The 14,150-nt window shown below is 36.6% G+C and overlaps 1 protein-coding gene across 3 annotated transcripts in view; it reads left to right on the top strand.

Annotated features, from left to right (window-relative positions):
* The first annotated feature begins 3,133 nt into the window (after positions 1-3,133).
* The window catches only part of LOC136032125 (trypsin-1-like), a 60,412-nt gene continuing 49,395 nt past the window's right edge, over positions 3,134-14,150 (top strand). The window contains exons 1-2 of one of the 3 annotated variants that reach the window (XM_065712296.1): positions 3,134-3,217; positions 5,960-6,216. In XM_065712296.1, coding sequence (XP_065568368.1) covers positions 6,148-6,216 — 69 coding nt within the window. In that variant the 5' untranslated portion in view covers positions 3,134-3,217; positions 5,960-6,147. Of the gene's footprint in view, positions 3,292-5,959; positions 6,217-14,150 lie in introns of all 3 variants that reach the window. The other 2 variants (XM_065712294.1, XM_065712295.1) reach the window with 2 other exon arrangements.

Genomic DNA, 14,150 nt, shown 5'->3' on the forward strand with positions numbered 1-14,150 from the left:
TGAAACTGACTGTTTTGGACGAATAATACTGTATTTTAGATTTTATGCGTAATAAAATCAACATTTGCAGCTAATTTTGTTTGAGACCTCTCGTATCATGACTAGGGTGACATTGCATGGGTAAAAAAAAAACGTGAATAGTAACATTAAAACCCTTGAAGAACAGAAATAAAGTTATGGTCGACACTGTAGCATTGAATTGGTAAATAATAACGTTTTTGCATGTGTTTCTAGATTCCAACAGCCCCCCACCACCAAGTAAAATCCAACCACCGACTATTTAGCTGAAAGACAGACACGATGAACCTGTTTGAACATGTACCTACACATTTTAGAGAGATTTTCAATTGGTATGATTCGAGGAGCAAAGTGTGTCCCAAATTCTCCGAGACAACAGACACAATTCCCAGAGACAGTGAAACAAAATTTTCTAGTGAAGTGGAGAGTTGGATGAGGGATTTGGAGTAATCACTGGTCCAATTCGGTTAACGGATAACACAATTTAAAAGCCTTAGGTGGTACTGGTTCGACAAATTAAAACAAAGAGCCACAAATCAACCTTGCAGGCAAAAAGTTGGCAATGATGGAGGACTAAAGGCATATTAGATTTAGCTCGTTTTTACACCAAGTCAGGGATTAACTCTGCAAATTTAAGAAGATTTTATGAGTCATTAAATATTGTAGATATATGTTATATAGAATACGACGCAATTATTTTTGTTAGTTTTAAATTTCATCTTCGCTCTTTATTTCCATCAGAAAAACTTTGTTTTTTAATTGGTATTTGCTCGTTTTTATGTCTTAAGAACACATTGGTATTTGCTCGTTTTTATGTCTTAAGAACACACACATTATATCGCACACAAGAACTTTTGTTTAAAGGCGACGAAACTAAAGAAGTCACATGAGTTTTTATTAAGATTGTGCATTATGCAGTCATGGCTTTTATTTCAAATCCATAGCGTAATTTCGTCAAAATCCTGAGGGGGGGGGAAGCAAAATCGGAGCTAATTTCTGAAGTATAGTAAAAATGACCGTAAAAACTAAGAAATAAGAGATTGGTACCATAAAGGTGCTATTTAATACTAAGGAGTACTATAAAGGTACATTACAGTACTATAAAGGTAAATATGTACTGAAAAAACTGATCTGTTTCTGTTGATGCTTGAATCGTGAAGGTTTGTCATAGCTTTGACAAGATTTTGGAAGAAACTAAATTTCAGCTGGGGGGCAAACTGGGCTCTGGGGGGCGAAGTCTGGGAGGGGCAGTTAACCCCAGACCCATAGCAAATTACGCCCTTGTTCAAGTCCCTCCTAAACTTGCCCCAAAAAATCGAGTTTTAAAAACAAAGAGTCCAAAGGGTATTATATCGTCGGGATCTCCTAGAAATTAAAGATAAAATATCTTTGCTTAAGAAATGCTGTCCAATACGAAATATATAGAGATTTTAGAAAACTGAAGGACATTAAACAAATTTAAGATGCATTGTTAAAACAATTTACAAAAACTCACATGATTACTGTTGCAGTTTTCTGCTGTAAACCCCTGGTAGTCAGTATTGGAACACACAGATTTGTGTGATACCCATTTCATGCTTCTCTGCATTTCTATTCCAGAAATTGCATCAAAACAATGTCTTTTTTGGTGCCGTAAGGCATTTCACGATAAAATTACCGATATGAATTTATAACGAGCACATTGATCACGATCAAGAGATTTAAAATGAGCCATTAAACATCTTTCTGCGATACGCAGTAGCCTGCTATTTCTACTAGTCAGCCCATGATTTATGAAACATACAAGGGGGATGGGAGGGAGAATAAACAACAGGGAGGATTGTAAAATCCTAAACTTCTGGCTTAGGGTTTTCAGGCATGCAGATTATGATGGTAACCATCTTATTGTTCACAGCCATTCCAATCCAGGAATGGCACCCAAGTATACTTTTTGGGTGCCATACGGCAGTTTTTGATGGCTTTACAAAGTCAAATTTACAAAAACGATTAAACATAAAATTAGCCAGTCATCAAAAAACAGCTCTCTATGACGTCCCGGTGCCCTGCTCGTAGCAGAGAAAAAATATGAGTGTTACCCCATACAACAAAAGTCTCGTTTTGATGGGTTTGGGGCTTTTTCAAAATTCGAGTCAAATTGTTTTCAAATAACAATTTACTATTAGAATTAATTGAAACAATAGTTAACATTCCTGAATCAGGTCCAAATGACAATTTTTTTCTGGCGAGGCTTATATTTTAAAAAACGAATCTTAAAATGTTGGCTACTAGAGGCCGTGGTTCGCTGTTTACTAAATTGCAGCTATTGCTGCAGCCATGAGGTGGCTTAGTGTTCTGATATTTTTCTTCCTTCTTGAAAGTGACCAAAAATCCTTGCTAAGAACAATGGCCAGCTAGTTGTTTCCAGCCATAACTAGAGGTATGTTCAACTTAAAATTACGCACAACTAACCTTTTTTTTATTAAATTTATCTTAAATTACTGATACCTACAAATCCAGCCATTCATATGCTCATAATGAGCAAAAGAGACCAACATTTTAGTTCTTTCTGCAATTAATACTAGTGGTGTAACTCCTGGGGTAGATGGAGGGGCAAAGTTGGAGCCAGTTTTTTTCAAATCAAGTCAAAGTGACAGTAAAAACTGAAACGACAGTGAAAACATACTAAAGAAAACTGGCCCATTTCTGTTGATGCTTGAATTATGTGTGCTTATCTTAGTTTTGACAAGATTTTTGAAGAAATTATACTTCAGCTGGGAGGGGGGACTGAGGCGTAGAGGGGGTTAACTGGGGTCTGGGGGCAGTTTCCTCCTGCCCCATAGCAAATTACGCCCCTGGTTACAACGCAAAGAATGGCCTGGTAGTTTGGAACGCAAAGGATAATAAATAAATGATAAAAGTTGATGATAACTGTCTTCTGGGAGGCACCAGTTAACGGTTTTATTTCATAGGAAGTATCGATAATAAAATAAATGTTACGTTCAATTTGTCAATTTGCAGTTTTTATTTTGCTTTTGTCTGGTCCCCGTGTGTAGGCCTAAGTGATGCATTGTTAAAAATTATATAAAAAACGCGAATAGTCAAAGAGCACTAAAAAGGGAGAGTCTTGAGTGACCATGATGATATTACGTGTGAAGTTCACTTTCGTTCAACCATACATCAGTAGCTGTTGTGTCTTCTGTGTTTCACGTTGTTACGTTCGGTAGTAATCTCGTTTGTTGTGTTAATTAGGTTGGTAGTAATTTAGAAAAAAGTGATATCTATTTGTAAGAATTGGTAAGTTTTGGTGCTAATTTTTAAAAAGTTTTACATGTTAGAAGTAAAAACTAAAAAGGCTGTCATTATTTTTGTTAGTAGTATGTTTGTATTTTTTTTCCATGGCTTCTTTTAAAAAATTGCAGCAACAAATCGTACTGCATTACATTAAGAAATTTTTTCTACTCATTGGTGGGTATGGGACATAGTTTCGATGGTAGAAATTGTCATAATTGTTTGGAAAGAGCAGTCAAGTCGCGCAGACTTTTACTTTATCCCAGTCTGTTTGGAGCTGGACTATTCCTTCTACCCTCCGTTCCATGGATTTTTTACCTGCTTTAAGCCTTTTCTTTCTGCGTATCACCCCCATAATTGATTACATGCTTTTCATTGGCCCCTAGATGGATTGCCGACAAGCATGATGTTTTACCATCATGTCACTCTTCACCCTTGAAATGTATATAGATTTACAGCGTAGTGCGTATAGCGTAGGCCTATAGATTTAGGCTACAGACTGTTTCTGTCAATAAGCCTCTAGTTGACCTATTTGCTGGACCAAAGAGAATGGAAAACTTAAGAGTCGGGTCTACGGCAATTAACATGGGAAGGTAGGAATCAAAAACCACGGTAAAATTGGTGCTAATAGTATTACTGGCTTTCATCTAAAGTAAATATACCATTCGATGTCTTTTTTTTATGCTCTTTACAAATATAATAATTGCTTCTACCGCAAATTCAGATTTAAGCACCTTTTGACTTCTTAAAAATGACCTATATATGGGTCATTACAAATCTGTAATAGTTTAGAAACAAATTTGGGCTATATATTTACACATCGGGGGGGGGGGGGGCGGGGGTAAAGCATAGCATATATTAAATAAGTAAACTAACCTTTCCTTTTTTTTGTGCTGTTGCACTGGCGATCTTTCTTCTCATCAAAATTCGATGTGCACAAACACATAAAAAACAAAAACAAAAAAAAAACAAAAAAACTAGCAGTTGTTAGTTTACGTTTTTAATATATGCTATGCTTTACCCCCACCCCCCTGATGTGTAAATATATAGCCCAAATTTGTTTCTAAACTATTACAGATTTGTAATGACCCATATATAGGTCATTTTTAAGAGGTCAAAAAGTACTTTAAGAGGTCAAAAAGTACTTAAATCTGAATTTACGGTAGAAACGATTATTATATTTGTAAATAGCATTAAAAAAGGCATCGAGTGGTATATTCACTTTATATGAAAGCCAGTAATACTATTAGCACCAATTTTACCAAAACCACTACTGCCAGTTATAGTGTGGCGTTTGATGACTTCATTAATAAATAGAAAATATCTGAAAATATAACTATGCATCAGCTTAGGGTCATACTAAGTTACCAAGCACTAGATGGGGATGGCAGTTTTGATTTTCGATACTAGTGCCTGTTTCCACTTTGTTTACTTACCCATGCTGTCTACGTTGGAACGTAAGTAATTACAAGGCATTCCATTGCTCAATTCTGGTACCGTCGAGGCAACATTAGAATAGAACAAATAATTGCCACTAAAAACCATAGAGTCTATTTTCCCCGTGTTGACCCACAGTCACATTCTTCTGTGTAGGGTCACTAGGAGACGAAGATTTTCTTCTAGACACGCTTACGTGTCACCAATTGTTTATGGCATTATTCTTCTAATAATCCATATAAACGAGGTAACAAGCAGGCCCGTTCAAATCCTGATTCTATACTGGACCAACTACTGTTCTCGTTTCCTACCTCAATACCTTAACCGAAGCAATATTAATCTCTTGCATAGTCTCACTGGTACCCTCAAAATTAACCTATGTTTGAATATTAAAGACGAAAAACTTTTGAGTACGCTTATGCGAGCTCTTCGTTCTGTCTGCAAAGCCGTAATAAAGGAAAAATTTTGAATAGGTGAAATTTTAGTGTGTCGTCGAGCAAAAATGAGCAAGCATTTTGAAAGTGGAAAACATGACCACTGTTAAGCACGCGAAAATTTAAGATTGGGTGGTTTTTATCTAGAACCATCAATTCACAAATAATCCTTTGCATAAAACTAACACAAAAAAGGAAGATACTTGGCAAGAAATACACTTGGCAGATAGACTTAGGCACGTAAAAGTGCATGTTATCTGTGCTTTTTAGGAAAATTTTGGCGCCTATCGTTTGAACACTTTTCCCCTCGTACCGGTCAGTTTTTATCATTGCTTTTCCCATGTGTCTGAATCGGACCGTTACTGTACCTTCCTGATGAGCAAGGATTTTTCGTTTGACAATTTGGATTACTTATCCTTGACCTTTATAAGCCAATAAGGTGAATCTATTATTTCATGAAAATATTCGATTCCTAAGTTATTCGAACAAGATCATAATTCGAAAAATATGCATCTAATAGCTAACTAAGGGCTGATGTAAATGTCTTGGGACTGAGGACGAAAGCAGCAATGAAACGAGGAATGGCTTGGAGCAATACAAAAAATATAATAATGATAATATCTTGCTGGATCTGACCAAAAGATTCCCAAACAGGTTATAAAAGCATCACAAGAATCGGTAGGTCGTCACTGATGGTTACCATACTATAATAAAATGAAAGTTTTAATACTGAATAATCAAACCTAACTTGTGTCCTTTACTTGTCTCTTTTAAATATTGCTTAAAAAGACCTTGATTTGCAGGATGTTTTAATCAGGGAGAATATCATTCATGCTGTAGGATTTAACCGCAAAATCCTGGAAAGATGAAACCAAGATTGAAGAATACGAAAAAGAAGTATTTCTCTTGGATTTGAGATATTTGGCAAAGTCTGTGATATTCTGTTTACATAGTAATTAAGTGAAAAGAAGTTTCAGCAAGAACTTTTGTGATGGAATCGTTCAAGTTGTGTCTTTTATTATGGATGTGCATGATACAGTGGATAAATGCTGCATCTTGGGTAAGTTTCACTCATTCAGTATATCGTACTTACCTGTTAGCCAGTACACACCCGAGAACTTGGATCTACAGGTTCGGGGTAAAAAAATCTGAGATGCTTGGGGGATAGGTAGGATATATAATTTGGGCTGTATATTTGCACATTAGGGAGGGGGTAATAATATAGCTAAAATGTAATTTTCCACTGAGCCTAAGCTGATTGTCTCCGTATACAAACAGTAATAAACCGGTTATTGTCTGATTTTATCGATCCAAATTCTCGAGTGTGTACAGAAAAGAACCCAGTATAGCCTATTACTAGCACATTCAGTTATTATCAAATGCAGAAGACAAAATAAACGCAAAATTTTACCCCAGTTTTTTAAACACAATTCTTAGCATACTACATAAGGGCATGTCAGCAACATTGGTTATTTTCTATTATATTACCTTTGCTGTGGAAGCAAGTACCATCAAACAGTTTGTGGTAAAGAACTGTAAGTAAGGAGCGACCCAGCTCACTAGCAACCGAAACTCTAAAAAACGGAATTTTGATACCAATCGATATAGTAAAAGAATCGAATTTTTATGTTGATTTCAAGTATATAAGTTTCATTAAGTTTAGTCTTACTCATCAAAGCTTACGAGCCCAAGAAAATTTGCCTCTTTTTCGAAAAAAAGTAGAAACAACCCCTAAAAGTTGTAGAATTCTAATGAAAATTACACCATCAGATTCAGCGTATCAGAGGACCATAATGTAGGGGTTTCAAGCTCCTATCTTAAAAATTTGGAATTTTGTATTTTCTGCCAGAAGAAAGATCACGGATGTGTGTTTTTTCTTTTTTTTCTTTTCTTTCCAGAGGTGATCGGATTGATCCAGTGGTCATTGAATATCGGAAGAGGGCTTATCCAAGCGGAATGAAAAGTTCTAGTATCCTTTTTAATGGACCAAAATAACTTGAGGCCAGGAAGGCCACCTTCCACGCCCCTTTTTCTCAAAATCAGCCAATCAGAATTTTGAGCTTTTGTTCAGCATAGTTGAAAGGCCGAATAACTATGCGTTTGGAGATATCATAACCCCACAGGCCCTGAGGAGCAAAAACGAGTATTATTTGTCATTGGGAAGTATGCATAAATTTTTCGGTGGGGGGTAAATTTTCTGCTGGTGGGATTTTCCACGGGGATTATTTTCTATAAGGAGGGAAGTTTCCAAGGAGGGAATTTTCATGGGAAATTTTACACTGGAGGAATTTTCTAGAATTCCTAAGCGAAATTCGGCTTATGTCTTGCTTACTCTTCGCCGACTCAATTTTAGAGGTAGGCTAGGAGTAGTTGTCTGGGGTAAATTTTACCAGGATTGAATTATCTAGAGAATAAATCCGTGAGGAGGAGATAATTTTCTGTGGAATTCTAGCCAGACTTCCGGGCATTATTTAAAAACGATCAAAAATTAGATATAAAAATCAAGTTTTTCAACTGAAAGTAAGGAGCAACATTAAAACCTAAAATGAAGTGGAATTATTGCGTGTATGAGGGAGTTAATCTTGCTCAATACCTCGTTCTTTACTCTAAAGTTTGAATTTCGTCCAAATTCTTTAGAGATGACTCCTGGAACACAATGTTCGTTTAATTTGAACAATAAGAAGCTTTTTTTTAAAAGTACTAACAAACTTTACCGTAAAGAGTAAAGTGTCGAGGAAGAGCACCTCCCTTCATATACGCAATAATTTCTGTTTGTTTTAAAATTCAAAGTTGCTCCTTACTTCCATTTGAAAAAAACTTGTTTTTCTTTATTTAATAACAACAAAAGAGTAAGGCTAATTGTTTTCCTAGTCTATTTTTCTAAATATAGTTATATTAAAAAAAGAAAATATTGACATGTACAAATTCGCTTATCTTGCAAATAAAAAAGATACAAGTACGAATAACAATATCGAATATATTGATGTCGCATATCCATGATATATAAAATAATGTCTTGGTGTAGTAAATGTTAAATAATGGTAAGGCCATATTTGCTTTGAGTGAGAATTTAATGGAAGATTGTGAAGTATCTCGTGTCAATAACATGAATAACTAATGTTTGCATCATATTACTTGGATGTCTAAGCACTAATATAATATAATCGGGGATTTTTTTCTTTTTTAAACCAAGTCTATCTGTTTTTTAAATAAATCTGTTTCCTTAGTAATTGACATCAAGGTATTACTGTCACTTTTTTAAGTTTGTAGACACTATATGACGTTAATTTTTAACACGTTGTATTTGGCCACGTTTGTTCAAAAACCTTGCTATTGGCAATAAAAAATACTTATATTGCTTTTTTTGCATTATTATAAACATGATATATTGTGTTGTATTTCTAGAATTATAAGGCTCTTTGGAAATATGAAGTGTTTTAATTGCTTTACCCAGTAAAAATAAATCATTTTTTCTAGCTTTGGTGGTGTGTTGAGACTGAACAGGCTCTGAAAATTATCATTCAGTCGAACATTAACTTATTGCTAGAAAGCAATATACTGAATATAGAAAGCAATATAAAAAGTGCTGAAAGTCAAAACTCAAGGAAAAAGAGAAAAAAAAAATGAACGGAAGACCTCTAGACGTACCTATAGGGATCAAGAAATATTGTATATAAGAAAACAAGGGGTCAACTACTTTCGGAAATCCTGTGCCCATCACTTGGCACGTGCCAAGTATGGTGGAACTGTGCCACGTGTTGCGGAGCGGCACATTTGGTGCTACAAGGTTAGACGATGCAAAATGAGCAACCACTCGTTAGCAAATTTCACTAATAAAAGAAAGAAATAAAGAATAAGAAACTAAGCGGTCTAATTTTGGGCGCGATTCAATAGACAAATAGTAAAAGGCGATAACAATCACAAAGGGTATCACAAAGGGTAGAATTTAACTAGCTCTATCAGACAGTCCCAATGAACCTGCAGTCCTTCTAAATGACCAAATTCTGCTTCCTTAAATTATTTGCCATATTATTTGGATTCTTTTTAAGTGCACAATTGCATCCTTGTGTACGCATTGGACATAGATTCCCATCTATATGTTTTCTCACTTAATCCATACAGTTTAAAGATATAAATTGAGGTGGTATTACTTACTCTCTCAAATTGCTGAAGGCCTATTCAGAATCAGTTTTTACTAACACCAAGATTTAGATAGCACTACTTTTCTGATTACTTTAAAGTTCTATGAAAATCTGTATGGGTGAAAATAGCGCTTGCTAAATCTCGGCATGAGCAAATTATTAATTTGAATGGGCCTCAAGTATTCTTTGCTGACAATCTTCACCAGGCATCGTAATGAAAATTGTGACTAGCTCTCAAGTTTATAAAGAATCATAAATCCCCTGGTAAAGATGGCCTTCCTCCTGAACTACCCAAGAAATGCCCCGAAATAACAGTTGAACAGATCCATGGCATCCTTCAAGGCCCGTGGAAAACTAATTCCTTCCCAAAGGACTGGAGAACTTCAGTTATACTACCCTTTTATAAGAAAGGAGACAAAACTGAATGTACAAATTACCGAGGAATAAGTCTTATAGATATTGCGGTGAAAATATTCGGGATAATTCTCTTGAGTCGTTTCAAAAGTGTCCGGGAGCAAAATACTCGCGAAAATCAAGTTGGCTTCAGACCAGGCAGAGGCTACATTGATAATATTTTCGGCACCCGACTTATTATCCAACAGTTCCAAAGGTATAACCTATCTCTAGCTTTAATATTTCTCGACTACAATGCAGCCTTCTACTCTGTTACTCGTCACAAGTTCTGGAAATCCTAGAGATTGACGGCATGCCTTTAAAGCTTATTGAACCTATCTTGGCATATTATTCAGAGTGAACAATCCGGATAAGAATCTATGGCGAGGAAACTGAAGAAAAGCAAGGCTGTGTTCTCTCTCAATCCTGTTTAACTACTATATAAACTGGGTTCTAGAAAATTCCCTAATGCAACACAACGGTGACCAAATTGGAAAAAAATCTGTCCTTGACTGACCTTGATTACGCTGATGATGTCGAACTACTCTCTGACCCTGATTATGCTCAAAAGATGCTAGATGATATTGTCAAATGCTCAAATCTGATTGGACTTAAAGTAAGCACAGAGAAAACTAAATTCATGATCATGAATCATCCGACCCAAATATTTTTGAGCGGAAACTTAACTGAGCTAGAAAGGGTTGAGTGCTTTACCTACCTAGGTTCCAAACTTTGCACTGATGGCTCTTCAGACTTAGACATCCAGCAAAGAATACATGAGGCACAGTTTGATTTCGCATCCCTTCGAAAACTCCTTTGGAACCACCGAGAAATCTCTATTCCGACTAAAAGTCCAATCTATACGGCCATGGTCCAAACCATCCTACTCTATGGATGCGAAACTTGGTCCTTGAAGCTTCAACACAAGAGAGCACTAGCTGCCTTCGAACATGGATGCTTACGCCAAATACTTAGAATTCGCCGGCAAGGTCGTATATCTAGCTCCGATATTCGCCAACTCTGCAAGATTAGAATAGATGTCCCTACCATCGTTAAAAAGCGCCACTTAGAACGGCTGGGTCACGTTCTGCGGAGACCATCAGAATACCTGCCCCGTCCAATCCTTCTAGTCGAGGCCTACGACTTTTTGAAGAGGCATCAAGGAGGGCAAAAGAAGACATGGTGGACCCTGCTTAAGTCTGACCTGGATGACATTGGTGGCTTTAAGAAATTTGGACATAGAAGGTCGACCCAGTTGCTCCCGTCTGAAGAGCAATTGGCAGCAGATTGTGAAACCTAGTCCAAATAGGTCACAAGGATTCTGGATGCTGGGCGAGGCGGAAACGCCTGGTTCCCGCCATAAGTACGAGTAAGTAAGTAAGTTTAACACTCAAGTAACACTTCAACATATTTTTAAACAATAGGAAAGCGTAGAATGATTGCCATTTATATTCTTTGGGGTAAGGACTTTCCCAGAGTTAGACCTCCTTCAGGCGTGGACGGGGGCGGGGCAAATTTAAATAAAAGCAAAGATACGCGATTTGTATGGAAAATTAAAGTAATTACAAGGAGATTGGAAATATTTCGACAGTTTAGTGAAATTAGTGTTAAAAGCCCGACAACTTCCCCTTCCCCTATGTGGACCTATTCCTTCCCACTCTAAAATAGGTTTGATCTTATTCTGAAATTAAATCATGGCCATGTCCCTGTCCACAGTCTTTGGGACATGGGCGCTCTTACAAATTTTCACAGAGTTTTGACGCCTTTAGGAATATTTTGGATGGATCAGACAAAAAGATCGTATTTTATCAGAATCGCCGAACAATTATATATTTCTCTGTATTTTTGGTCTTCCCATGAGGCTGCCTTCATGCCTGTCCCCCTCACAGTGGACAACCTTGCTTTAAGATGAATTCAAAGCAGTTAGACCAATGGCAAGTTAGACCTTAAGCCTTTGGAACCTTATCAAACCCTGTGATTAAAAGCAGTGACTCTCAACTAGTGTGTGCTTATAGGACTGTAGTCTGTATTTTCTTTTTCAATACTAAATAATTTCCATAGTTTACTTTAGAAAGCGTGTCCGTGTGTTTCATGTGATCCTAAATGTAGCATATATATGGCACAGGGAACAGGGGCATATTATGGGCACAGGGAAAGAGGCTTCAGCTTCTTGTCTCTCCCCCTAGAATCTGGCAATTTTTTGATTTGTTTGCAATTTTTCCTGTTTTCCATGTAATTCACGTATTATTTTTGTTTTGTTTAATTCATGCCCCTTTGGAAAATGCTATCTCCATCAAAATAAACTCCTCCGTAATAAAATTTGATTTTACCAATTCATTTAAAAGTTTCGTAAGAATCTTAGGTAATAATGTTAAAGTGTTTCGGGCGTTTTTGTCTCCCCTTGAACATAAAATAGAACTAATTGGTCAAAACACCCATTTTCTCTTGTTGCGAGCCTCTAATTATATACAATTTTGGAGGTTGACTCGAAAAAATATACTTGTTTTCAATTATTTGACCTACTGCCGTAATTGTCAGCGACCTTGATCTTGAACGAAAGAGAAATTGTTGGTATTATACCTAAGTACAGTCAGGAAATTGACCCTGGTCTGGTATATCGTCGACCTGTTTATCTTGTTTTCATTCCAAACCTTGCCAAAAATGCAGCTGTCGTAAAAAACGGGGTATAAATAAATTTGATGAAGTGTAAAGGAAGAATTAGATGAAGTTGAAGGGACGCAGAATACCTCGTTCAAATACAAGGTCTGTGTGACTAGGTGGCTTGCGAACAAGGGGCTGTTTAGAGGCAGGTAATTCAGTAGTCTTTACCTTCCAAGGATAATAAATTCACAGAATAGGAGTCAAAACGAATTTTTTTTTCAATAAAATTAAAAATTGTACTTTTCTGTGGTTCTTCTTAGCTCTTTACCCCCACCCCATAAGGGGAGAGCTTAGATCTGTATACCCTTTCCTTATTCAAGCTATCCCAATAGTATATCTAACCCACATCAAAGCAAAGTTTAGAGGTTAGACCTTCCTATCAAAATTTAAGGGCTTAGAAAGTTTGTCTGATTTTTTAAATAGGGGGGACCCCTAAATTTAAAGAAATCTTAATGAAAATCACACCATCAGATTCAACGTACCAGAGAACCCTACTATAGAAGTTTCAAGCTCCTATCTGCCAAAGTCTGGAAATTCGGTGCCTGTTTATTTGCTTTTTTTTCATGGGTGATTGTATTGAAATAATGACCCTAGAAGATCGGGAGAGACTGCATTCGAACGGAGTGATCAATAAGATTGGAGAGCAACTGGGCCCCCTCCCACGCCCATTTTTTCCCCAAAGTTGTCTGATCTAAATTTTGAGATAGCTATTTTGTTCAGTATAGTTGAAAGATCAAATAATTATGTCTTTAGGTGTAAAATGACCTCTCTCCCCATATTCCGTGGGGAGATGCCTGTAAGTTATGAAATTCGGCTGTAAAGTATTATATACGTATAGTATACTTTATAGTAATATATGTATAGTATAGTATACATTATTTACGTATAGTATACTGACATTTTTGGGGGGGGGTGATTAGGGTGGATTTCGATTGGGAGAACCTTCCTTGGAGAGGGAAATTTCTGGGGGCTGAATATTACAGGGTAAATGTTACACTGGTAGGATTTGATGGGATTACTATACGAAATTCTTTTTAATTGTCTTATGTCCTCTTTGCCAAGTTTTTCAAGTGGAGATATTACGAGGGAATTATCCAGCAGTTTTTCCCGCGTGTTTTTGATTTCTGGGAAATAATTTCCACAGAAGGGGGCAGTCCCGGAGTAATCGAGAAACCGATAAGAGATTAGGTATTATTCAAATGAAAGAATGCTTAGTCGAATTTTTCAGCCTGAAATCGTCCGCAAGCAATTTAAAGGGAGGGGGACTCTCAGCAAGTTTGGAACTGTTTGGAAGGAATTTGACGGGAGGGGGGAGGGTTTATTTTATGTTGGATGCAATTTTCACGGAGGAATATCTGTAGGGGAGGGGAATATTTCATAGAGAGTGAACAAGATTTATCGGCATTATTTGAAACACGAGCAGAAATTATTCCATATATTGAAGGGATGCCCCCACCTTAATACCTTCCTCTTTATGCTAAAGTTTGACTGTTTTTCCCGTTTTTTAAGAGCGTCTACTGAAACACGGGGGCAGTTTAATCAGAATAGGAAGCTTTTTTTTAAAGTACTATCAGCTTTAGCGCAAAGAGCAAGGTATTCAGAAAGGGGCAACTTTTTATATACAGGATAAATCTGCCAAAATTGGTATGCAAATTTGCTTTAATATTTCATGTACGGTGAGCCAAATTCGAACATGCATTGGTTGAAAAACATACAGAAATTAAATAAAAACAACTTTTTTTAACTGAAAGTAAGGAGCGACATTAAAACTTAAAAAGAACAGAAATCATTCCATATA

This window comes from Artemia franciscana, chromosome 10 (assembly GCF_032884065.1).
Source record: "Artemia franciscana chromosome 10, ASM3288406v1, whole genome shotgun sequence".
Lineage (NCBI taxonomy): Eukaryota > Metazoa > Arthropoda > Branchiopoda > Anostraca > Artemiidae > Artemia > Artemia franciscana.